Source organism: Rhineura floridana, chromosome 11 (assembly GCF_030035675.1).
Source record: "Rhineura floridana isolate rRhiFlo1 chromosome 11, rRhiFlo1.hap2, whole genome shotgun sequence".
Classification (NCBI taxonomy): Eukaryota; Metazoa; Chordata; class Lepidosauria; order Squamata; family Rhineuridae; genus Rhineura; species Rhineura floridana.
Genome location: NC_084490.1, coordinates 72913546 through 72941129, shown reverse-complemented (window position 1 = coordinate 72941129; position 27584 = coordinate 72913546). Strand labels below are relative to the sequence as shown.

Here is a 27584-nt window from a genome sequence, read left to right as displayed (position 1 = left end):
CTTCCAGCCCACTTCCCATCAGGGCATCAGCTAAACATAGCCTGCAGCCTTACATCTCTCCCTGTTGCCAACCAGCCACTCCAGCCTCCTCCTACTTGCCTTTTGCTCAGCCGGGACTCCTGCCAGCCCTTCTCCCCCCAGCCCCCTCCTTTCCTCCTGAGTTCTAAGGAGTTCTGAAGGCTCAAGGTCAACAGCTGTGTCTTGTTTTTAGCTCTTTCATATCTGCCTTACAGGCCACTCCGCAGGGAGGGGAAGCTGCTTGTCTTGGCTGCCAGCAGGCTCTCTTCCCAGCCATCCTCTACCAGCAAGCCCTGCTGACTGGGGCCTGACTCTGCTTCAAAGCAGGTGGGAAACACAAGATGCAGCGGGGTGATCCTACTGGACCTTCACACAAGTCTACACAGGGGCAGGTGGTCTTTCAGATAACCTGGTCCTGTGTTGTTCAGGGCTTTATATGTTAGCAACAAGACCTTGATTGTGGCCCTGTAGATGATCAGCATGTGGCTCCTCTTCCCCCCCCATCACATTTGTTTAACCTCCAGGCACCATTATTTCCCATTGGTACGTCCCTGTATCTCTCCAGGAAGAAAGGTGCCTGAAGTGGGGGAGATGAAGCAAGGCGGGGAATGGTTGGGTCACAAGCAGGTACTTTGGTCCATAGACAGAACAGTAAATGTATTCTGATATCAGCTTAGCCATCACACTTCATGTGTCTCCTCTAAGGGAAGCCCTTCTCTGTGGTTCTCTCCCAAGGGAGGTGTAGAGGGTGGCAATAAGAGTACAGTCCTTTTCAGTGTCAGCCCCTCAGCTGTGGAACGCTTTCACCATGTGATTTGCCTACACCACAGTTGTCAGCTTTTAGACCCCAGACAAAGACATTATTGTTTTCTTAGATACTTGGATCTTGATGTGAGTTGATTTGGTATTCATCTTTTTTGGGTGGGGAAGGATATTTTCCTCGTCATTGATCATTGATGGATGAAAACGTTTGGTACTAGGTATGGTTATATTGTTTTTAGCTATTTTATGGTATGTTTGGATTTTTAAATTGTAAATTACTTTGAGATTTTTTTTGTAAAAGGTAATGAATAAATTCAATAAATAATAATGGTAATTAACATTAAAGACATTGCCCATTCTGAGACTGAGGTTTTGTGGAACCAGGTGAAACTCCATTTGCCCCTCCTGACAACCACTGTGGTCTCTAGATGCCCATACATGGCAAACAACAGGCACTGACTTCCTTCTGCAAGGGCTCATTGTGAGGCAGAGAGGAAGGTGTTCAGGTATGGCTTACAGAGCTTAATCCTAGTTCCATTTCCAACAACAGATTTATCAGTTATTTTCAGCTAGTGTCTTGGCCTTTTCTCTCTTCTCTCTACATTATATTAGAATTATCACTAATTTTTTACCCAAAGTGACTTTAGAAGTTCCTGCTTGGGTGAATCATCTGATGACTTTTGAGGAAAGTCAAAAGAGTTCCAATGAGTCTAGAGAAATTTCTCTTAGATGGGGTGGAGTTAGGCTGCCTCCTAATTTCACCCAAAATATAATTTGCTGCAAATTAGAAGGTTCCAGCTCAGGGAAAATGTCTGAGAAGTTTTGAGGAACACTAACAAGCTTTGATCAGACTAACAGAATTCTTGAAGTGTGGGGTTCAAATTTCACTAACAATATTCTAAAATTAATGTTGTTTTTTTCAGAAAAGAATGGAAATGGAAGGCTCTGGATCTGGGGACTTTGATAGAGATGTAGGACTTCCTAGAGTAAGTAGGTGCTGATGGTTATTGTTGATTTGTAAAGGCTTTTCAAATTGTAATGTACATTTAAAGATAAAAGAAACTAAGATCGCTGTAGGATAAAAACTGTATGGTTCTACTGTGAAACAATAGACCAAGGCTGTGAACACACTAGTTGCCAGATCAAAGTGTTTCCATTACCCAATGTATGAAGGGGGAATGGGTTGATCTCTTTGAAGCTGATTTTTTTTAAAAAAAAATGCACTCAAGCTGCACTCACCAGGTTTTACAGTAAAAAGGGGCAGGGCTTGACTAGTGTTGTGTGCCTCCGTTTTAAGAAGAGAGAGGTGGAGATGCACTGGAAACTGCAGAACAGTGAGTGTGTTTCTACCCCTAGTGTAATGAATTAGGTATCTTCAGAATTAAGTTCTTTATGTTCTTTGTTCCTTTTTTTCTTGAAAACAAAATTTGTATGCGTGAAATCTGTCCACCTTGCATCACCACCAATTAAAAAATGTAAGTAGTTGGCCTGATGCTGCAGCTCGGCTAGTCAGTAACAATCATCAGCTGTCATCATGATGACAAATGATGCAGGAGGAAGCTGAACACGTCTTCAACTCCAGCCGCTCCATTTGAGGAGCAACCAAAGACAGGGTTTCCAATTGCCATAAGATCTGCTTTTCTCTTTCCCCAGGTTGACTGCTGCCCTCATAGACCAGCCACCCCTCTGTCCCAGCCTCTTCTTAGAGTGCTCTGTTCCTTCCCATCACCCAATTCCCCTTCAAAGGGAATGAAATACAAAACACGTATGTTATTGTTATGTGCCTTCAAGTCGATTTTGACTTATGGCAACCCTATGAATCGGCAGCCTCCAATAGCATCTGTAATAAACCACCCTGTTCAGATCTTGTAGGTTCACGTCTGTGGCTTCCTTTATGGAATCAATCCATCTCTTATTTGGCCTTCCTCTTTTTCTACTCCCTTCTGTTTTTCCCAGCATTATTGTCTTTTCTATTTATATGTATTTATTTTATTTGTTTCATTTATCGACCGCCCATAGCGAGTGGCTCTCTGGGCGGTGTACAAAAAGGTTAAAATACAAAATATCAACAATAAAATCAGACAACAAACAATAAACACAAGCAGCAACAAAAGAAAAAAGTAAAAAATAAAAAATTTAAATTATAACATAAACGCTTAAAATGCCTGGGAGCATAGCCAGATCTTAACCTGGCGCCGAAAAGATAGAAGCGTCGGCGCCAGGCGTACTTCTTCGGGGAGGCTGTTCCACAGTTCGGGGGCCACTACAGAAAAGGCCCTAGATCGAGTAACTGTCCTCCGGGCTTCCTGATGGGTTGGTACCCGGAGGAGGGCCTTAGATGCTGAGCGAAGTGAAGTAGGTTCATAGTGGGAGAGGCGTTCCACAAGATATTGCGGTCCCATGCCGTGTAAGGCTTTATAGGTCAAAACCAGCACCTTGAATCTGGCTCGGAAACAAATAGGTAGCCAGTGCAAACGGGCCAGAACAGGTGTTATATGTGCTGACCGGCTGGTCCTCGTCAGCAGTCTGGCTGCTGCGTTTTGCACTAGCTGAAGCTTCCGAACTGTCTTCAAGGGCAGCCCTACGTAGAGCGCATTACAGTAATCCAACCTAGAAGTTACCAGAGCATGAACAACTGAGGTGAGGTCATCCCTGTCCAGATAGGGGCGTAGCTGGGCTACCAACCGAAGGTGGTAGAACACATTCTTTGCCACCGAGGCCACTTGCACCTCAAGAGACAAGGAAGGATCGAAAAGGACTCCCAGACTATGAACCTGGTCCTTCAAGGGGAGTGTGACCCCATCTAGAACAGGGTGAACATCCACCATCTGGGCAGGGGAGGCACTCACCAACAGTGTCTCAGTCTTGTCTGGATTGAGTCTCAGTTTATTAGCTCTCATCCAGTCCATTATCGCGGTCAGGCAATGATTCAGCACATCCACAGACTCACCTGTAGAAGATGAAAAGGAGAAATAGAGCTGCGTGTCATCAGCGTATTGGTGGCAACGCACTCCAAAACTCCTGATGACGGCACCCAGAGGCTGAATGTAGATGTTAAAAAGCATGGGGGACAAAATCAACCCCTGAGGGACTCCACAATGGAGAGTCCAAGGTGTCAAGCAATGTTCCCCAAGTACTACCTTCTGGAGACGATCCGCCAAGTAGGAGCGGAACCACTGCCAAGCAGTGCCTCCAACTCCCAACTCCGCGAGTCTCCCCAGAAGGATACCATGGTCGATGGTATCAAACGCCGCTGAGAGATCAAGGAGAATCAACAGAGTCACACTCCCTCTGTCCCTGTCCCGACAGAGGTCATCGTACAGGGCGACCAAGGCTGTTTCAGTGCCAGAACCAGGCCTAAAACCGGATTGAAATGGATCCAGATAATCGGTCTCATCCAAGAGCACCTGGAGCTGATTGGCAACCACCCGCTCCAGAACCTTGCCCAAAAAGGGGATATTTGCCACCGGTCTATAATTGTTCAAGTTATCTGGGTCTAAGGAAGGTTTCTTCAAAAGAGGTCTCACTACTGCCTCCTTGAGGCTACTAGGGACTACTCCCTCACTCAAGGAGGCATTTATCACTTCCTTGGCCCAGCTGGTGGTACCAGTCCTGCTAGCCTTGACCAGCCAAGATGGACAAGGATCTAGAGCAGACGTGGTCGCCCGCACCATTCCAAGCACCTTGTCCACTTCCTCAAGCTGCACCAACTGAAACTCATCCAATAATGAAAGACAAGACCGTGTTCTGGACACTTCAGTGGATTCATCTGTCGTAACATCAGAGTCTAGGTCCCTACGGATGCATGCGATTTTATTTTGGAAGTGCCCTGCAATGTCGTTACAGCGAGCTTCAGATGTTTCAATGGTATCTTGAGGACCAGAATGTAAGAGTCCTCGTACAACCCTAAAAAGCTCTGCTGGGCGGCAGAGAGATGTCTTGATAGAGGCAGCGAAGTAGGACTTCTTCGCCGCCCTTACCGCTTTTATATACGACTTAGTAGAGGCACTTACCAAAGCATAATTGCATCCGTCTGGAGTTCGTCTCCATCTGCACTCCAGCCTCCTTCTCTCTTGCTTCATCACTCTCAGCCCCGGGGTATACCACGGAGCTGTATGAGCTCTGCATCGAAGAGGGCGCGCGGGAGCGATTGTGTCGATAGCCCGGGCCATCTCTGTATGCCACAGTTCGACCAAGGCCTCGACAGGAGCGCCAGTACTATCAGCTGGAAAAACTCCCAGAGCCCTCTGAAAACCCATAGGATCCATAAGCCTCCGGGAGCGGACCAACTTAATAGGTCCCCCACCCTTGCAGAGGGAAAGAGTTGTCGTAAGTCTAAAACTCAGCAGGCTGTGATCTGTCCATGACAATGGAGTAGATGAAAAATACCCCACCTCCAGATCACCATCTCCATGACCAGTGGCGAAGATCAAATCAAGAGTGTGACCCGACACATGCGTTGGGCCAGTAACAAATTGAGACAGCCCCATGGTTGTCATGGAGGCCATGAAGTCCTGAGCCGCTCCAGATAAGACAGTCTCGGCATGAACGTTGATATGCCCCAACACCACAAGTTTGGGGGACCTCAACAACACCTCCAAGACTATCTCTGTCAGCTCAGCTAGGGAAGCTGTTGGGCAGCAAGGTGGGCGGTACACCAACAAGATTCCCAGTCTGTCTCCTTGGCCCAGTACAAGGTGGAGGCACTCTAGACCAGTCGTCATCTGGACAGGATGCCTGGTGAGAGAGAAAATACTCCTATAGACCACAGCAACCCCGCCTCCCCGGCCCTCAGATCTGCCATAGTGCTGCACCGTATACCCAGGTGGGCAAAGCTGAGAGAGGGCAACTCCTCCCTGCTCACCCACCCAGGTATCTAGTGAATCATGTCTTCTCATGATGTGTTCAAAGTATGATAACCTCAGTTTCATCCTTTTAGCTTCTAGTGACAGTTCTGGTTTAATTTGTTCTAACACCCAATTATTTGTCTTTTTCGTAGTCCATGATATGTGCAAAGCTCTCCTCCAGCACCACATTTCAAATGAGTTGGTTTTTCTCTTATCCACTTTTTTCACTGTCCATCTTTCACATCCATACATAGAGATCGGGAATGCCATGGCCTGAACGATCCTGACTTTGTTCAGTAATACATCATTGCATTTGAGGACCTTTTCTAGTTCTCTCACAGCTACCCTCCCCAGTCCTAGCCTTCTTCTGATTTCTTGACTATTGTCTCCATTTTGGTTAATGACTGTGCCAAGGTATTGATAATCCTTGACAAGTTCAATGTCCTCATTGTCAACTGTAAAGTTACATAAATCTTCTGTTGTCATTACTTTAGTCTTTTTGACATTCAGCTGTAGTCCAGCTTTTGTGCTTTCCTCTTTAACTTTCATCAGCATTCGTTTCAAATCATTACTGGTTTCTGCTAGTAGTATGGTATCGTCTGCGTATCTTAAATTATTGATATTTCTTCCTCCAATTTTCACACCTCCTTCATCTTGGTCCAATCCTGCTTTCCGTATGATATGTTCTGCATATAGATTAAACAAATAGGGTGATAAAATACACCCCTGTCTCACACGCTTTCTGATGGGGAACCAGTCGGTTTCTCCATATTCTGTCCTTACAGTAGCCTCTTGTCCAGAGTATAGGTTGCACATCAGGACAATCAGATGCTGTGGCACCCCCATTTCTTTTAAAGCATTCCATAGTTTTTCATGATCTACACAATCAAAGGCTTTGCTATAATCTATAAAGCACAGGGTGATTTTCTTCTGAAATTCCTTGGTCTGTTCCATTATCCAACATATGTTTGTGATATGATCTCTGGTACCTCTTCCCTTTCTAACTCCTGCTTGGATGTTTGGCATTTCTCGCTCCATATATGGTAAGAGCCTTTGTTGTAGAATCTTGAGCACTACTTTACTTGCATGGGATATTAGGGCAATAGTTCAATAATTACTGCATTCTCTGGGATCCCCTTTCTTTGGAATTGGGGTGTATATTGAACGCTTCCAGTGTGTGGGCCATTGTTTAGTTTTCCATATTTGTTGACAAATGGATGCATCTTAGTCTGGTGTCTCAGCTTTGACCATTTCGCCATGGGTGCCCCTGCTAGGAGTCTAGCCTCTTGGTCTAGACTCCTGACAACATTGATCTCAGCTTCTTCGACAGTCTCAAACCCCCTCACCACGTTAAGGTATACATCCTAGAGGAGGCAAAACACATATGCAAAAGCTTAATACCACTCCAGTAAACAACCACTATAATAAAATTTAGTAATTATGTTTTTAAAAAGAGGAAAGAAGTGATTGAAAATGTTGTTCTAGTTGAGTGAACTGGGCGTTCCCTAACCCCACAGCTATAACACACCTAGTAGGGTGGACAAAACACAGTAGGGCATACATAGGGGGAAAACATGCAACATCTGCAATCAACTTCACTTGTAGCCTTCAGCAGAAGAGCAATGGCTGGGAGCTTTTTGTCTGGACACACCTAGTGTCTGTAGCTTCTTTTAAATGCATAGAGTCAACATTGGTCCCAGTGGGGGTTTGGTCTGTCAGTAGCTATTATACATGACAGCTAAATGCATCTACCCTGGTCAGAAGCAGCATAACTCTGAATACCAAATGCTGTGGATAAAAAATGGGCAATGGCTGTTGCCTTCATTTCCAGAAGCATCTGGCCAGCCATTGTCGGACTATATGGAGCTGTGGTCTGATCCACCAGGGCTCTTCTTTTGCTTGCTCAATCTCCTGGTCCTACTCTGGCCAGCAGTGCTCTAATCTTCCCCGTTACAGGCAGAGGTGGTGAGAAGACTAGTGGAGGAACGGGGCAGAAAGAACAGTCATTGTAATCTCACTCTGTGCCTCAGATAATTTAAAGATGTAGGCATTGTCTCTAGTGGGGACCTGGCAGCCGCCTTGTTATCGGCCATGTAAAAGGCAGGGTTGCTACTTTTCTTTTTCCTAGGCTTGTTTCTGTGCCTCTGACATCATCCTGGCACCAGAAATAGAGCAGATGATGCTTCTGAATGATTTTCCTTCTTTTCATATTCCACAAGCTTCTACCTTTTGCTGACCCAGAGAACTTCCTTGGTTCCTCTGATTCTTACCTATCAATAACAGGTTCATTTTTCTCGATGCCAAAGATCACAGGAGTGGATTTTCCTTGTTATGATTTTGAGTCCAATTTCAGCTTAGGCAGAATTGTCTGAGATGACTTAAGGAAAAATCTGGTCTTAATATTACTGAAATTTTGTAGCCAATTTTTAGGCATAACATTTTCAACTCTCTCATGTGCATTTGTTCTTATACTTTAATTCTCTCTCTCTGTTGTAGTGGAACACTCAGTTTTAGGTCTTTCAACATCCTTAAACATCAGAAAGTTAAAGCATCAGAATAAAGATGAGTCTGCAGGAAATTAGGTCTTGTCATGCAGCCTCTATCTATAAGATTAAGAATTACTCATTTAGGGCTCCAGCAGCTGCGCATACAATACTGTCCCTGACTCAGTGTCTCCACTGGGGAGAGACCATCTGAAATGACAGGGGAGCCAAAGAACTAATTTGTTCACTGTCACATCAAGATCAGTTTGCTCTGAGCTGCTGTGGATCTGAAAAATCTTATCTGGGGATTCTAGTTCTGTTTGAAAGCTTTATCATATTCAGTGGGTCTGAATGAAGAACATCCTATGCATTATCATTATTTATAGCACTATTGGAAGTAATGTATTTCACATACTTTGTCATCTTAGGAGCTGTCTAAAGTAGACCAGTATTATTGTCCTCATGGTATACTACATGATACCAAGAGATAGTGGATTTCCAAGACTACTCAGTGAGTCCATAGCTGATGTGATAATAGCAACATTTTATCACAGTATATCTCTGATTTATCTAGGGTGCACCTGGACCTCCAGGTCTTCCAGGTTTGCCTGGTGTGCCAGGAGTGCCAGCACCAGATTCAAATGCAGGAGTCCCTGGGTTGCCAGGAGAAAATGGGAAAGATGGAGCAGCTGGGGAACCGGGTCCTCGTGTAAGTATTTATTCATATATATGCTATGTGAAAACTTTTAACTTCATATATTAGCAACACAGCCCAGTATCAAATATCGATTGGAGGCACAGCACAACATAACTGAACTTTCTCTACTTGCCAAGCAAAGAAATGTGCAGGAGTGGCCATGGGAGTACAACCTGCTCTGTCCAATAGGCAATGGGATTCTCCATAGTCATGTGCACATTTGGAGAGGCGTCTGGAGGGCTATCTTTTAGCTCTCACCAGGATGGCCAGGAAGGTTGGAAGTGAGTGGAAAATTCTTGCCAACTTAGACAGGTTGGGGTAGTCTCATTGTAGGAGGCTGAGTTGCCTCCAAGCAGACGGCTCCTTCCCTATCTAGAGTTGCACTGCAACATACTCTTCTGGTTTGGGCTTGGAAGCACAGAATGAGGGTTGCAGGCCCTGGTTTCAGGCCTGGTGGAGTCCCCAAATGCCCAGCTTCTCCCCTCTTTCACCAGGGGATAAAGCCACCTTACCTAAGTTCTGGTATAAGGTTTTGTGGGGAAATCCTATGGCTACTCCTAAACATCATGCTACTTGTTTGGCCAGTGCTGTTCTCCAATATTTATGGACCAAAGAAGGACCATAGGGTCATGGCTGTCACACGAGTGTGCAAGAGAGAAGCAGATTCTGAGCCACTGTGTCAGCTAATTTCATGGGTTTGGGCTCTTTCACACGCCTTTGTGACTTTTATTTTGAAAAATAAATGACTTTTATTTTGAAAACTACTATCCATTGTCAGCTTTTATACAGACACATCATTATCAGTCTTCAAAACTTTCTTTTCTGCAGATAAATTGCCTGTAAAATCAGAGCTTATTGTAGGCAAAATCTATGATTATTCTAGCATAGTTGGACAGTTTAGGTGGGATGGTTTATTGCCTTGTGAAGGAAAGCTCTTCAAAAGCTCCCTCTTCAGAGCTTGGAAAAGTTACTTTTTTGAACTACAGCTCCCATCAGCCCCAGCCAGCATGGCCACTGGATTGTGCTGATGGGAGTTGTGGTTCAAAAAAGTAACTTTTCCAAGCTCTGCTCTCTGTTAAACAATGTATTTGAGTTTACTTCCAGCTTACGTCAATGGTGGCTACTTCTATAAGTGTCCTAAAGGGTCAAAGGTTAAAGTATAACTAAGGGGCTGGTGGGGCTTCATCACGCATGACTGCCACATAGCATTCAGTTTGCCCCAAAGCTTTTATTCATTAGCCACCTAAGTACCGAATCATAGTGACCTCCACTCAGACCTGCTTAAGAACCTTACTGAAGCATGAAACTGAGAAGTAACTCTAAGAGTAGATCTGCCAACACAGCCTCTATGATAATCTCAACCTTGATGACCGGGTGGCTCATTTACAGGAAACATGTCTGAAACCACTTGGGTAACAACTGCCTTTTGCGGCTGGAAATTTTGCTCTTACTAATCATTTAAAAATTGCAGGTGTTATGTCTGATTGCAAAGTATGTGGGTGGAATTTGACTAGCAGTGTAAATGCAAACTCAGCCTTCATCTCACATGAATTGACAACACCTTGTCACATTGCAAGTACACAATAAAGTTTGAAGTATGATGCAAGAAGTTTTGTTTTTCGCCACTGAGTACCCAATTGCACCGCTAGCATGCTCAAGGGAACAGGGAGTAAATAGCATTTTCCCTTTACCATAGGAAATGGCTCTCTTGCCTCATGTAAATACAAGACTTCCTATGACTGCTATTTCTGAAAACTTGTATGAAATTGGAGTGTCCTCATTGCACGTTATTTCTACATTTCCAGAACATAAGTTGTTCAAAAGGGTTGCAGTGATAAGGTCTCTTAAGTAATTTAATATTAGCCAATATTGCACAAGGGGTAATCTTTATACGAAGGGCAACTGCAAGTGCCCAGCAACATGCTTTCAAGGGAATCTAAGGTCTGAGCTATACATTATGGAAACAATCTGTATCTTGGACCATGCATTGCACCAAACAGCTGAAAAGGGACACTTAAAAGGCCTTTCCAGACATCCTTTTTATTGTACATTTATGATGATTAGTGTTCATGATGCTATTGTGGAGATCATATGCAATCTCACTTCCAATACTGTTTGTGCCTGCAAAAGTTTTGTGGTGGGCACACTGCCCATTTCTGACCAGAGCATACCCTGTAACTTCCAGCTGAAATCCTATAACAGCTTAGGTCCAGGCTATCTGTCAGACCATATCTCCCTATATGAACCTGCCCGGGCCCTGAGATCTTCAGGAGAGACCCTTCTCACGATCCCAACACCTTCACAAGTGCAACTGGTGGGGACACGAGATAGGGCCTTTTCGGTGGCTGCCCCTAGGCTCTGGAACTCCCTCCCTAGGGAGGCAAGAATGGCCTCCTCTGTGCAGTCTTTCCGCCGACAGCTAAAGACTTTTTTCTTCCGGCAGGCCTTTGAAACTGAAGGTTTTAAGGGTAGTGACTGAAGAGGATGCTGTATGTTATTGTTTTGCCTGTATGCTCCTAAACTGAGTTGCAGTATTTTAAGAGTAATTGGTTTTAACATCTTAATAGTTTAATCCTGTTTTAATGCTAATTTTATATGTTTATATGTTTTATATTTTTATAGGTTCTTAATGATGTGTACTTGTTTTTATCTGGAAGCCGCCTTGAGTTCCAGTTCGGAAAAAGGGCGGGGTATAAATAAAGATAATAATAATAATAATAATAATAATATAACTGATGCAGTGGGTAAGGGAAGTTATGCTCCTAGGCTAGGGTTTGGGGTGGGTGGGAGAAGGACTACCATCCCTGTGATGGTCGGTAGGGTTAGATATGGAGGTGGGCAAAGAGGGTACAGCAAGGAGGAGGAGGACTAGTTACATCAAAGCCCTTGCCCCCTCGGCTTTACCTGCTGCGTTTCAGAATTTGGGAATGCCGGTCAGCCAATCTCCTGGCCTTGTGGTGTTGTTGTTAAATGCCAGGTCTGCCCCAAATAAAACATCTATCATCCATGATTTGATCATAGATAAGGAGGCAGACTTGGCATATATAACGGAGACCTGGTCAGATGGGCTCAGTGGCCCAGTGCTAACCCAGCTAGGTCTGCCTGTGTACTCGGTGCAGCACCATTCCAGGTCAGAGGGGCAGGGAAGTGAGTTGCAGTCATCCATAAAAATTCCATCTCTCTCACCAGGAAACTGGTTCACAGTGTCTGGGTTTGAGGGGTTGTTTGTGGTGTTGGGCCAGAGAGACAGAATGGGGATGTTGTTAGTGTACCATCCATCCTGTTGCACTACAACCTCCCTAACCGAGCTGGTGGAGGTAATCTTAGATGTGGTGTTGGAGAACCGTTTCATAGTGGTGTTGGGGGACTTCAGTATCTATGCCGAGGCTGCCTCAAATGGGCTGGCTTGGGACTTCATGGGCTACATGACAACCATGGGGTTCTCTCAGTATATCAATATTCAGTCCATGGAAGACTGTGAAAGAAATCCATTTTATCTTATGGTTTAGATGAGGATGAGGACTACATGCCTAGATGAATAAAGTTTGCTATCTCCCTTCATAGTTTTCTCCTGAATATTGCAATTTATTATTTTTTTAACAAAATTAGTAGCCACTTGGTGCCCTGCAGATGTAGCTTGACTCCCACCTCCCATCAGGGGCTCACTCTGAGTCTGTTGCATGGACAGACCATTCCCAGGTGAGGTTTGGACTGAATGTAGCTATGCCAATCTGTGAGGGTGCAGGATCCATTGAGATGGTCCCTCCTTAGAGACTTATGGAATCTGAAGGATTCCTAAATGCTCTGGGAGATTTTCCGGCTGACATGGCTGGCACTCCTGTCTAGGCCCTTGCCTCACTGTGGAATGGTGAGATACACAGTGCCATCAACATGATCACTCCTGAGTGCCCTCGCCATTACTGTGGAGCAAGTAGGTAGCCTTGGTACCCTAGTGACCTGTGGGCAATGACACAGGAGGATTGGTGGCTGAAATGCAGGTGGCGTAAATCTCAGTCTGAACCTGACCGAGCATGGGTAAAGTTGCACCATTGTGCCTACTACATGGCGATGACAAAGAAAGCTTAATTCTCTGTCACCATTGCATCCACAAATAGCCATCCAGCAGGGCTTTTCCTAATGGTGAATGGGCTTTTGTCATCTGGCCAAGAGAGTGTTGCTCTGACATCCTTGGAGGCCTGCTGCAACAACTTTGTGAGGCCCTTCAGGGAGAAAATTGCTCAGATTTGGACAGAGTGGGATATTGAGGTTAGAAAAAGTCCAGTGGAGATGTCTAGAGCATTGTCTGTTCCATCTGTACTGGATCAGTTTCAATTATTATGGCTTGAGGAGGGCAAGATGCTTGAAAAAGTGTGGCTGCCCATTGCCCAGAGTACCTACACCTATTTTCATCTGTTTTCAAATAAACACACTGTGGGGTAATGTAAAATCAATCTGCAATGAACTTTTATTTTGGAATAAGACCAGTTTCTCAATAAGTGCTCTTCAAGGACAAAAATATGCAATCAAGATTATATGTGGACTCACTGCATAGAAAAAACAAGTACTCAGTCTAAACATAAAATGTTGTGTGCACGCAGCCTAAGTTAAAACAAAGCATTGTGAGTGTATCATTACAAATTGCTCTTATCTGTGATGTTCAGGGTCCTCCTGGTCGTCCTGGTCAAGATGGATTGGTTGGCTCTGCAGGAATGAGGGGAGAAAAAGTAAGTCAAACTCAAGAGTTCATTTTAGCGATATTTACAAAACCCCTGTCTGGGGGTTTAAATTAACTGGCTTTGTTTCCATAGTAACACCACTGCACTTGCAATTCACCATTCTTCCATTTTTTTATTTATTATTATTTATTTTATTTCTTAAACTTATATACCGCCCGACTAGCAATAGCTCTCTGGGCGGTTAACATAAAGTACTTCTAGACCTTGACTGCCATGCATGTGCAGTTTGCCAGTTTTCGGTTACCATCTTTTTTCCCCTTACAGGTTATTAACAGCACTAGGATATATGCATGTTCCTCAGATCAGAGTGCAAAAAGCAACTTGATGGGATAATATATCAAAATTCCTTTAGAGCAGTGACTTAATTAACATGAGAGGAGAGGGGAAACCTTTGCTCTGAGGACCAAATAGCAGCGGTGCAGGTTCGTACTGAACATGTCCTGGCTCAGCCACTCATCTGGGGAGTTCATCACAGTTAATGGCATTTGCAGGGAAGCTGCTTCACTGTGACCTCTGCCCAGATCACTTCATTAGTCTCTGCATAAGAAACCACATGTATGGGCCCACTGAGTGACTCTTTCCCATACAAACATCACTGACTGAGAATACAGGGCTATGTTTGCATGGGAAGGAATCTGTCCCCACTCATGTAGCTTCTTCAAGCATGCATACTGCCTGGCCAGTGCTGTTAGCAGCCATTTCTAGATCTAGACATGGAGAACTTCAGTAAGATGTTGGAGGGCAAGAGAAGGCAGGCACTGCTCTGATTACCAGTCAAAGGTCAAACTCCTTGTATATTTAGTAGGCCTGGCCAATCCAGAGACCTGATACTGTCTGCCCATTTCAGAGGTTGATGTTGCACACCCATATATCCTTCTGCCGAGTTCCAAGAGCTGCACACCCACACCGTCCCCAGTGGCTTACCAGGCTAGATCTCCTAGTTCAATCCCTGATGTGCTTTGCACATTATCAGAATGGTGTTGGCAGACACCATGGGGAAGCAGTTTGCATGCTGTTGCCAGTAATTGTGGACTGGCCCTAGGTCACTTTTCCCAGCCTGGTGCCCTCCAGATATTTTGGACTACAGCTCATCAGCTATAGTGAGCAAAGCCATTGGAAAATGCCAACTTGGAATCCGTTCATACCAGGTTGGGAAAGGATGACCTAGCTCATCCTCCATTTGGGGAGGCTGCTCAGCATGTAATCCTTTGTTCTGCAAACAGAGAGACTTGATAATATGCCCGCTGATACCTGTAGCCACAATCCCAGTGGGGTGGGGTGCTAGGAGGTCACATGGGCATGGCCAAGTGATTCTGTTTTTTCCCCATCCTCCTCTCTTGCAAAGATAGTATGGACACTTCAGCATTGCGATTTTCCGAACAGCTAGCACCTAACCAAACTGAAAAGTGTTTTGGCTTGGTTCAGAATGGTTCCCTGCAATTTCAATTTCTAATGGGGGTTCATGCCACAATAACTATACATTACTCAGAGGTAAGCCCCACTGAATTCCATGGGGATTGGTCCTTCATAAGCATGTGCAGGATTGCAGCCTGAATTGGTTAGTCTTAAAGGTGCCACACAGGTCTGTTAACAAGGAATCTCATAAATTTTTAGACCTATGGGAAAAGATTATGCTGCTCCCCCAAATTATTCATTCTACATTCTTTTTTCCCCGGAATGTGGTGTAAGGTGGAGGGATATTAAATGAACTAGAACCTGGGATACTAGGGTTAAAATCAGCCATGAAACTCACTGTGTGACCTTCTTCTAGTCATTATCTCTTAGCCTAGCCTACCTCACAGGGTTGTTGTGAAGTTTTTTGGGGAAAGAGACCCATGAATACCACCTTGAGCTCCTTGGAGGAAAGGTGGAAAGGATATAAAAGTAATAATGATAAATAAGGAACAATAAAGATAAAAAACATCTCTCTAGCCCGAAAGCCCTTGATTTTGAACTAGGAGAGAGGCAAGTTTGGATAAAGTTCAACCTAAAAAACAAAGAAAAAAGAATCTGGGACTCAACCAGGATATTCAGGCCTACAAACATTGGACCTTTACATATAGGTCCTTGGCAAATCAAATGTGTAGCTGTCTGCTGGGACACACTTGCCAGGGTGACGTCTGCAGGCAGAGTGCAATCTGAGCCATCCTCTGCACCATCCTACTTTTTGTAATAGCATTTTAAGCTTATAAAACATTTTGGCAATATTTTTATTCTCCTAACAACCCTGTAAAGTAGATCATAGTGCAATTTGAGCAAAAAAAACCAAAAAGAGCAGTAGTTCAAGATCAACAAATTTATTATGGCATAAAATGTCTTGGGTTCCCTCCCTTTGTCTGATGGAATTGCCCTCGTAACAATAGGAGGGAGGGGGAACATGTACAGCTTGGGTGAAAAGCTGGCAGTCCTAAATACTCAGATTTCACATGGGATTTTGCCCAGAGACATGTGGGAAGGACCTCTTTGCCATAGTTATATACTTTTGGATTGGGATTGGCTGAGTGGTGCAGAGATCTGATTGGTGAGAAAACAGTTGATCGACAAAAATGTATGCAGAGCTTCTCTGAGTTCAAATGAAAGCATAAAATATGTGCGTGGCAGGAAAGAGTGTATGGCTTTGAGAATTTGGGGGGATTAAAAAAAACATTCAACATTCTACTTGGGCAGAGCTATACCCCCGTAGCCCTAATGGAACAACCTCCACGGAGCACAAGGACAAAGAGTTAACACCTTGCCCTCCTCTGTACCACAGCCTCCAGCCAAATTCCACCACCACCACCAGGCAGCTGCTTTTGGAATAATAAAAAGACATTGGGAGCTCCTTCCACTTCCTGACTAGCTGGCCATTAGCCAGTCTCCTACCCCAGCAAACAATGAAGCTTCGAGTGCAAGGGGGGAGAACCTGTGGCGCTTTGCACAGGTGACTGGGCTACAGCTCCCATCATCTCTGAGAACTGGCCACACATACTGGGGCTGATGGGAGGGGGGAGTCCAGCTACATCTGCAGGGCACCAAGTGGCTACTAATTTTGTTAAAAAAACAATAAATTGCAATATTCAGGAGAAAACTATGAAGGGAGATAGCAAACTTTATTCATCTAGGCATGTAGTCCTCATCCTCATCTAAACCATAAGTAAGAAGATAAAATGGATTTCTTTCACAATCTTCCATGGACTGAATATTTAATGAGTGATTTAAATATTGATCAGGTACTCCATGCAGACATAAATTATAGATCAAGTACACCACCAATGCATAAAACTGTGTTTTCCCTGGGGCTTAATGGTGTTCTGTTTATAGTATCCGTGTAAAGACTTTGAATAAATTATTTTAAAATGTAAATGTTTCTGTCTTAACTTCCCCCCCCCCAAAGTGCATGATAAGCTTTGGTTTCTAATATATGGCAGTATATGTACAAATCTACTTATTACTTCCTCTCCCCTTAGGCAAAGTATAAGAGTTAGCTGTGAGATGCACTGTATTAAATGGTGGAATACAAAATTTATTTTTCACTGAAGGCGAATACTGGCATACTTCTTGGGCTTAATTTGAGATGGAGGAGTGGAAATGGTTGATGTGGTTAATATCATAATCATTGGTTCTTGGCTTCTCTTCAGTTGTTATTCCAAATAATTATAGAATTCGGTTCAATAACTTGTTAAGTCCAACATTGTAAGGGCATGTGGAAGGCCTGTCATATAGTAACTATTGTATTTGATCTTACAGGGCGATCAAGGTCTTCAGGGATCAGCTGGACCAAAGGTAACTGAATCATACAATCATAGTATAGTAGAGTTGGAAGGGGCCTATAAGGCCATCAAGTCCAACCCCCTGCTCAATGCAGGAATCCAAATCAAAGCATTCCCGACAGATGGCTGTCCAGCTGCCTCTTGAATGCCTCCAGTGTCGAAGAGCCCACTACCTCTCTAGGTCATGGGTTCCATTGTCGTATGGCTCTAACAGTTAGGAAGTAGAAAACTGGCTTCCTGCAACTTGAGCCCATTATTCCGTGTCCTGCACTCTGGGACGATTGAGAAGAGATCGCAGCTCTCCTCTGTGTGACAACCTTTCATGTACTTGAAGAGTGCTATCATATCTCCCCTCAGTCTTCTCTTCTCCAGGCTAAACATGCCCAGTTCTTTCAGTCTCTCCTCATAGGGCTTTGTTTCCAGTCCCCTGATCATCCTCATTGCCCTCCTCTGAACCTGTTCCAGTTTGTCTGCATCCTTCTTGAAGTGCGGAGACCAGAAATGGATGCAGTATTCAAGATGAGGCCTAACCAGTGCTGAATAGAGGGGAACTAATACTTTACACGATTTGGAAACTATACTTCTGTTAATGCAGCCTAATATAGCATTTGCCTTTTTTGCAGCCACATCACACTGTTGGCTCATATTCAGCTTGTGATCAATAACAATTCCAAGATCCTTCTCACATGTCGTATAGCTAAGCCAACTATCCCCCATCTTATAACTGTGCATTTGGTTTCCTTTTCCTAAGTGTAGAACTTTGCATTTATCCCTGTTGAATTTCATTCTGTTGTTTTCAGCCCAATGCTCCAGCCTATCAAGGTCCCTTTGAATTTTGTTTCTGTCTTCCACGGTATTAGCTATGCCCTCCAATTTTGTATCATCTGCAAATTTGATAAGCATGTTCTGTACCTCCTCATCCAAGTTGTTAATAAAAATGTTGAAGAGCCCAGGACCAAGCCCTATGGTACCCCACTCATTACTTCCGCCCAGTTTAAGAAGGAACCATTGATAAGCACTCTTTGAGTACGATTCTGGAGCCAACTGTGGATCCAGCTGACAGTTGTTCCATCCAGCTCACATTTAGCTAGCTTGCCAATCAGAATATCATGGGACACTTTGTCAAAAGCTTTGCTGAAGTTGAGGTATATTATGTCCACAGCATTCCCACAGTCTACAAGGGAGGTTACCTGATCAAAAAATGAGATAAGATTAATATGGCAGGATTTGTTCTTCATAAATCCGTGTTGGCTCCTAGTAATCACTGCATTGCTTTCAAGGTGCTTACAGACTGACTGCTTTATAATCTGCTCCAGTGTTTTCCCAGGGATTGATGTTAGGCTGACTGGTCTGTAGTTCCCTGGTTCCTCCTTCTTGCCCTTTTTGAAGATAGAGACAACATTAGCTCTCCTCCAGTCATCCGGCACTTTACCAGTCCTCTACGATTTCACAAAGATAATAGACAGCAGTTCTGAGAGTTCTTCAGCCAGTTCAATACTCTAAGATTCAGTTTATCGGGCCCTGCCAATGTGAACTCATTCAAAGTGATTAGGTATTCCTTGACCATTTGTCTATCAATCTCAAGCTCCAATCCTGGCCCTTCTTGTTTCCTGGGAGGGTCATAGACCCTTTTTTGGGAGAAGACTGAGCCAAAGTAGGAATTGAGCACTTCTGCCTTTTCTTTGTCATCTGTTATCGTTTTGCCATCCTCAGAGTAGCTGTGCCACCATTTCTTTTCCCTGTCTTTTACTATGGACGTACTTGAAGAAAGCTTTTTTGTTGCTTTTGGCATCCCTCGCTAACCTCAGCTTATTCTCAGCTTTAGCCTTCCTGACACCATCCCTGGTATTCCGTGATACCTGCCTGTACTCTTCCTTTGTGGCCTGGCCTTCTTTCCACTTCCTGTATGTGTCCTTTTTTGTTTTCAGGTCCTCTCTAAGCTTTTTGTGAAGCCACATTGGCTTCTTCTGCTGTTTCCCCCCTTTTCTCCTTGTTGGAATTGCTTGCCATTGTGCTTTTAGAATTTCCTTTTTTAGAAACTCCCACCCATCTTGGACTCCTTTTCTCATTAGGGTGGCTTGCCATGGAATGGTACTTACAATTGTTCTGAGTTTATTAAAATTAGCTTTCCTGAAGTCCAGGGTATGCGTGTGGCTACTCTCAGCTTTTGCTTCTGTTAAAATCAAGAATTCAAGTATGTTGTGGTCACTTTCCCCCAGAGTTCCCGAAACTGCCACTTCATCCACCAAATCATCTCTATTGGTTAGAATCAAGTCCAGGATAGCTGATCCTCTGGTTTCTTCCTCCACTTTCTGTAGGAGAAAGTTATCCCCAACACAAGTCAGAAATTTCTTGGAGGGGACGTGTTTGGCAGAATTTGTCTCCCAACAGATATCGGGATTGCCAACACACCAAGGAAGTGTGACACATGTATGGTTGAAATGTTATATTTATTAAAATATAACACATAATCAATCAAATTCCAATCCGCCAATTAATAATCTCAAATCCTTCGGGCAGGTGAGGCTCAACCTATCTATGAGGGTCTAGACCCTCCAAACCAGGAGGCAAGTCAGTCACATCGTACTGCAACTCCCCAGACAAGGATGTGGGAAAACTTCTCCCTCCTTGCAATCGGAGTCAGGTTTGTGGTTCCAACCTCCGCATCCTGGCCCCACCGTACAGGCGTTCACCATGATGCGCAAGCCGGTCCCACGTGGACACCCCCCGGATCCACACCAGGCATTACGCCTTGATGTTTCACCAGGGAGTGCCCTTTACCCAAATGCCTCATCCACCTCCATTTTTAACCCCAATTACCTCACCTGCCCGAATCCAACGCCACAAGAGGGGATCAGCTGAAGCTTGGTCCCCTCAACCCAAAGAAAACAAAGCCCCCAAACCCAACCTAAAATCCTCCAATAGCAAATCACACCCAATATCCGAAAGATGGACACCATCATCTCGAAACAGATGCGGTGCATGAAAACGGATTCTGTCATGAGGAATATATGCCCCACCCAATGACAAAACTAAACTCCTAACTTTCCTATTTACCCACTTTCTGGATCTGTCGATCCTGTTGGAGTGCATTGCACCCCTCCAAACACATCGCACCAGCATGTCGGACCAGACTATAACAAGGTCCGGGTATGACTGGATGAGAGCATTAAAATCCTGGGTGATCCTAAGCAGCAGATCCATACCTGGCCGCTGCACCAAGTCGTTTTCCCCTAAATGAACCACCAACACATGTGGCCGGTTAAACGATGCCATAAGGCGACACACCAAAGGCATGAGCGCATCCCAAAGCATGCCCCTCTGAGCCTCCCAGCCAACCGTTGCTCTAGCGGAAAGCTGCAGCTGTGTCCCAGCAAGCGTAGAGAAGGCTCTTCGATGTGCCCAAAATAAAATAGAGTGGCCACACATGACGACCCTCGCAGGCACAGGAAGGCTCAGCACACCTAAGTAAAGAAAAAACAATACATCAGAATCAATACCTGACATAAGACTTGAAAGCGGAAGAACGCCACCTTCCAATCGCCTGAATGTCCTGAACGCTCATGCCCACGAGGGCGGCGGCCATAGCCGCCCCAATCCGAAAGGAATGCAGCCCATAGACTCCAGCATCGCGACCACTGGACAACAAGGCCCGCCGAACAACGGCCCAAAATTGAAATTGAGTCAGGGCAGAACCATCCGCATGTATAAAGAGGTAACGCTGGCCTGCTGGCCTCATTGACAGAAATAAACGCACTGCAGCCACTGGGCACAATTCAGGGACCTGGCAAACTCTCAATGAAATAATACTGCCACGGCCCTTTTGATCAGTCTTAGAGACTCGAAGGGAAAGCCTAACTATCTCTGCACCTAGTGTGCAATCGCCAAAGCAAAAGGCTCGGTAGGACACATCGCGCTTTGAGGAAGCCAATACTTCGCTAGGGCGAAAAGCACCATAGAATATCGTCAGTGTTACTGCGGCGAACAGGTGCGACTCATACTGAGATGAGCACAGAGACCTAAATAAAGGCAGGATCTGAAGGAGTACATCGGGCGTGATTGGCCTCCTTCGGTCAGCGGGCCTGTGAGCGGAACGCGACCAACCCTGAAGGACCTTTCTGACCCTAAAATCTACAGAATGATCCTGCAATCCTCTTGCCTTGGAAATAAAGGCCAGCGCAGAGAGGTGTCCGGCGATGGTAGAAACAGAATGAGATTGCCCTTTCAGATGTAACTTAAACTGCAGCAAATGTGAAACAGGGATAGGCCATACAGGAGGCAAAGCACTACTGGCATGGAACGCCTGAACGTTCCCAAGGCACGCTGGTATGCCCTCTGAGAGCTGGGAGCAAGGGCAGAAGTTATAGCTGAAGAACGCCACCTGCCAATCGTCTGGACGTCCTCAATGCTCATGCCCACGAGGGCAGCGGCCGTAGCTACTCCAATGTGAAAGGAATGCAGCCCAAAGACTCCAGCATCGCAACCACTGGCCAACAAGGCCCACTGAACAACGGCCCAAAATTGAAACTGAGTCAGGGCAGAACTATCTGCATGTATAAGAGATAACGCTGGCCCGCTGGCCTGAAACACACACACACACACACACACACAAAATTGCCGCATAGCGGAAACTGGGCATAGTTCAGGTACCTGGCAACTAAATAAAGATACAGAACTGCCACGGCCCCATTGATCAGTCTTAAAGACATTTAAGGAAAACCTCATTAAATCTGCACCTAACGTGCAATCGCCAGCATAAAGCACTACAGGACACATCGCGCTTTGAGGAAGCCAATACTTCACTAGGGCGAAAAGCACCATAGAACATCGTCAGAGTTACTGCGGCGAACAGGTGCGACTCATACAGAGATGAGCACATTGACCTAAATAAAGGCAGGATCTGAAGGAGGACATCGGGTGTGATTAGCCTCCTCCGGTCAGTGGCCTTGGGAGCGGAACACAACCAACCCTCAAGGACCTTTCTGACCCTAAATCTACAGAATGATCCTGCATTCCTCTTGCCTTGGATTAAAGGCCAGCGCAGAGAGTGTCAAGCGATAATTATGACAGAATTAATTTTGCCCTTTTGAATATAGCATAAATATCAGAGTACTTCCAGAACGCATGCCCGCTAAGGCAGTTGTCGCAGCCGCTCCTGTATGAAAGAAATGCAACCTCTAAACATAATGGCCATACAGACAACATAGCAATAATCAAAATTAAATCAATACGTAGCCATTAATGAATATGAAAAGATAGTACTGGCCCACTGGCCTAACAGAGAAAAAGCTCTATCCGAGGGAAACCAGAGACAGAGTGGGCGATGGGCAGCCCCTCAGCTTAACCACTCAGTCACTAGCCCACTGGTCCATATTAAGCGTATGCGCTAAAAAAAAAAAAAAAAAAAAGCAGCACGGCAATATAAGTGCAGGACTCAAATTTTACAATGACTTGCCCAGAAAGCTAATTTTTCCAGGGCAAAAGGCTCACTGAAAATATTATTAAGGCCACCGCCCAGGACAACTGTCCTGTAAGGGGGGGGGAACTAAGAATCATCGAAGGCAGGAGTATCGATAGCACATCCGGGGCAAATGGCCACATAGGACCAGGCGGTCTCAGGGTGGAATGCAACTAACACCCTTTGGTTTTCATGAAATGGGTTCCCTAATGCACTTGGCCAGAAAATTAATGACAAAGGCAGAAAGGAGGCAAGATATATTCCCAGTGGTAACGTCCTGCCCTCTTTAGTAGATAATAAACTGCAACAAGGTGTACATCATTCGTTCATTGGGGGGGGGGAAATGGCCTCATAAGATCAGGTGGCATTAGAGTGAAATGTAACCAACCCCTTTATGATATTCATAAAATGGGTTCCTGACTGCCAAGTGATGAATAGATATTGTATTATACTTTGCAAAATAAACGCATGCACAAAGCGCATAGCTCAAATAGCGTTGAGGGTCTGGGGATTTACCCCATAACCATAGCCAAGTGCTGCACTGAACGTATCATGCAGATCTGAAGGGCAGAAGGCCACATATGTACCGCTGGCACTGTAGGAAGATAATCCAAGAAAATAAATTCTATAGTGAGCCCCCAGGCACCTAAAGGCAGCCAGCCATTATTTGGCACGCCCAAGCTCCTGAATTGACACCAAATTATCAACTACAGCCTGTATCAAAACTTACCTGCAGTTCAGGCTACAGGAGGAAGTCCTCTGTTCTTTGAAGAAAGAACGGCCGCTGAAGAAAATTGGTAGCAGCGCCCAGTGTACACGAGACTGCCATGAAATAGATGCGATTGAAGAGGGTACCTGTATCTTGTGAAACAAGCAGTATACAATTCATATTTGTGGAATAAAGTTAAATTGATTTAAAATTCCGTGGAAAAGCGTCATAATAAAGATTTACCTAATGCTAGAGGAGCACTTTAATCAAGGACCAATAAACTGTCAATCTCAAATTAAGCATAATGTTTCATTTTAGATATTTCAGGGATAAAACAGAGCATTTAAAACTACAGGAAAGATATATATTAACCTTAAACATATTGGCTCCCAGAAAGCCACAACTATGAGTTTACCTGGCTGTAGGGCATTTCCTTTCTGCTTGGCTCAGAACGCCACAACGAGTTCACCTGGCTGCAGAGCATTTCCTATAAGCTTACATAGCATAGATTACCTTTCTCGGAATCACACCTATTCACATATTTTAAAAAAAAACCGCAAAAGAAATATGAGATGTGGGATTTTTCTATACTCACCTTAAAATAAACTATTGCCCTTTAGAGACGCTATTGTAGAAGCATCTATACTTTTCCTCCATGCATAAGAAATGCAACAAATTATGAAGCTACATGATCGAGAACATCATTTTAAAATACAAAACATGCATGCAGGAATACAAACAGAACTAAGTATATAAAATAAATGATATGGGGATAAGCAACAACGAAGATCAATCTAAAACCTACATCCGCAATGCTACCCGCCAGAATAAGCTTCATATATCTATATATGATTATGCATATATCTATAAAGATTTTAAAATTAATTTATGTATTATCAAAGTATTTATTCATATAATAATGATAAAATCATTCCATATATAATAAAGAATTTAAGAAATCAAAACAAGCAGACACCCCCCCCTTCCAAGCTACTCACCCCTCCTACGCGAAAAAAGCAAAAGGAACGGGGGGAATCTAAATACATATCTATAAATATTAAAATGAATTCATGTATTTATTTATTTAATAATAATAAAATGATATTATATATCTAGAAATATCTGAAAATTAATTCATGTACGTATCTATTTATATATTTAATAATAAAATAATATTATATATAATTAATTAATAAGACAAAACAAGCAGACACCCCCCACCCTTGTGAGCAACTCACACCTCCCCCATGAAAGAGGCAAAAGGAATAAGGGAGGGGGCTAAGGGGAGGGGTAAAGAACCCAACTCCCCACAATCCAAAAAGGGGTGGAAGAATTATGTAGCAGGCTGAATGGAGGGGGGGGTTAATGAAGGTTACCATCCACAAAGGGGGGTTGCTTGTGCAAAGCACTTGCTTAAAACCCACTCTAGCAAGGCCCCAATAGGGTGCAAGGAAGGCCCCTGAAATAAATGGGGTGGGATTGGTGCTGGAACGCACCTGCAAACATCCAGCTCCAGGAAGAGCTGACAAATGGAAAGGGGCCAACAACAGAAGGCAAAGTGTGAGAAGTCCTATAGAAAGCCACGTGCAGGCTCAGCGCAGCAGCAGTAGAGCTAGCAAGCAACACTGCAACCGCTGCCCAGCTGACGCGCGGGAAAAGGGGGCCCAACAAAAGGAAGGCGATGAGGGAGAACTCCAGGAAGCAGCCACGTGCAGGCTCAGCGCCGCAGCGCCAGAGCCAGCCGGCAAGCCGAGGCAGCCGGTCAAACACCGCTGCCCAGCTGACGCGCGGGAAAAAGAGGAAGGCTGCAACAAACAGAAAGAACGCCCGGGAAGTAGGTAAGACGAGGCACTAACGCCAATAGGCAAGCCCCACACCCGCCTCTCAGCTGATGAGAAAGCAAAGCTAAACAAGGCACGAGAGTACCAGCAGTAGAAAGCAGGAAACCTCTACAAGGAAAATTCACCAAAGACGGTCAGCAGCAGGAGACCCAAGGAGCCTTTTCTTAACGTGCCGCAAGGCAAAAAAGGCGCGCTCTTAAAGCGGAGCAGGCTATATATAGCCGCTCAAAACCCTTACCCCATTGGTCAAGATACTCCACCTGACCTCTTACACAATTTCTGGAACCTTCCCGAGCCTTCCTAGAAATAGGGTGTAGGCAAACCCGCCCCTACCAAATGGGCAGGACCGTCATAATTGAAATCCCCCATTACTACTACATCATGCCTCCTTGAAACGTTGGCGATTTGCTTTTCAAAAGTTACATTCTCGTCTTCTCCTTGATTGGGTGGTGGGTAATAGACTCCAAGCACCACGTTCCTTTTATTACTTGCCCCATTAATTTTAATCCAGATACTCTCGGTGGAACTACCAAGCTCATCTTCCTGTATTTCTGTGCAGGGATATATATTTTAACTAGACAGACAACTTTTAATAATATTCGTTAGATATCATTGGTAAACTTGGATTCAACAGTGCCAAGATTTTGCTTAGAACTCTGCCTGTGGTTTAACACTGAACTAACTCTATTTGTTTCCATTGCGCCATTACTGTGCATTTTTGTGGTCTTTTAAGGTAACTTTAACACAGGCAGTTCAGTTTTATTTTTGATTCATGGGAGCCAGCAAAAGAGATACCACATCTAACAAAGAAGCTTTCCACCTGAAACAGAATGGGAAAAGTGTTTAAGAACATAAGAAAATGAGAAGAAACCTGCTGGATCAGGCAAATGGCCCATCTGGTCCAGCATCTTGTTCTCATACTGGCCAGCCAGATGCCTATGGGAAGCACACAAGCAGGACCCGAATGCAACTGCACTCTCCCCACTTGTGATTCCCAGGAAATGGCTTTCAGAAGCATACTGCCTCCCACTGTGAAGGCAGAACACAGCCATCATGGTTAGTAGCCACTGATACTTGTAACCGCCATGAATTTGTCTAATTCTCTTTTGAAACCATTTAAGTTGGTGGCCATCCCTACATCTTGTGGGAGCGAATTCTGTAGTTTAACGGGATTAAGATGTATCATACTGAGAAGCAATCCTGCACTACAAGGGGTCCCCCTCCGCCAGAAGGGAATGCATGTCTTTTTTAAAGTTATTTTTGTTTTATTAGATGTATTTGTATGCTGCAACACATGCATGCTCCTATCTGAATGTGTACAGTTCTGAAAAACCACTAATAAAACAGCAATTAAAAAACCAATGTTAGCGTATACACTAAAAATGGCCAGAATCAAAAATGTTCTAATTAGGTGCCTAAAATTTAAAACTTTGGTTATGTGTGTAATATCAGATGAAATGACAGTGAAATCTATAAAGTGGAAGCCTTTCCTTACAATTAACCTTTTCTTGCCTTTGCTGCTGCAAAGTCATTGACTATGTCCTCAAAATCTACACTGTGCAGAAGACTTGTTTCTGCACTCATCAGCACCAAAGCATTCAGTCTTGCATTCAGTATATTTGCCCTCAGTTCATTTTTTATATGTGCCATTTTTGAAAAGTATCTCTCAGCACTATAGTTGGTGATGGACAGGCACAAGTAAATTCTGAGGGCAACATCTACATTTGGAAAAGCACTCTTGTAATTTCTAAGGATTCTAGTGACAAACATGACTGTTTTTCAGAGCTTTTAAACGGAAGAAATTTTTCAGGAAAACATCACTATCTTTTGGGTAACATTCTTGTAAATTTGCAACAGCACTGAGGATGTTTTAACTTGACATCTGAATAAAATTGCTGAGGAATCCAAACTTGTTGAGAGCAATTTTGTAGGCATTAATTTATACAAGTGGATAACTTCTCAATAATTGGAGAAAATGATTCTAGACTGAATTTTTGAGAACCTTCCCAGACAACTTCATTTGCCCATGTTTCATCAGGCATGAATTTCCAGAGGTGTTTAGTCTTTTGGCTTTTGAAGACTCTAACACATCACTAACATCAAGTGCTTGTTACGTAAAACTTTGAAAGCATCCACACAAAGCCGCAACTTAGCAAAGCAGCAAAGACAAAATAAATTAGTTGAGATTTTTTGGTGACTGTTATAGAGACAGGACTTCTTTACACAGCACATCATGTGTTGTGTGCCATTGGCTTACCATCTTTTAAAAGATGATTAGACAAAG

The 27584-nt window shown here is 44.2% G+C and overlaps 1 protein-coding gene across 2 annotated transcripts in view; it reads left to right on the top strand.

The window, feature by feature from the left end:
- COL15A1 (collagen type XV alpha 1 chain) overlaps nucleotides 1-27584 on the top strand; it is a 285344-nt gene that overhangs the window by 147709 nt on the left and 110051 nt on the right. For both annotated transcript variants that reach the window (XM_061591221.1, XM_061591220.1), the window contains exons 12-15: nucleotides 1704-1766; nucleotides 8685-8819; nucleotides 13469-13531; nucleotides 17270-17305. In XM_061591221.1, coding sequence (XP_061447205.1) covers nucleotides 1704-1766; nucleotides 8685-8819; nucleotides 13469-13531; nucleotides 17270-17305 — 297 coding nt within the window. The remainder of the gene's footprint in view (nucleotides 1-1703; nucleotides 1767-8684; nucleotides 8820-13468; nucleotides 13532-17269; nucleotides 17306-27584) is intronic.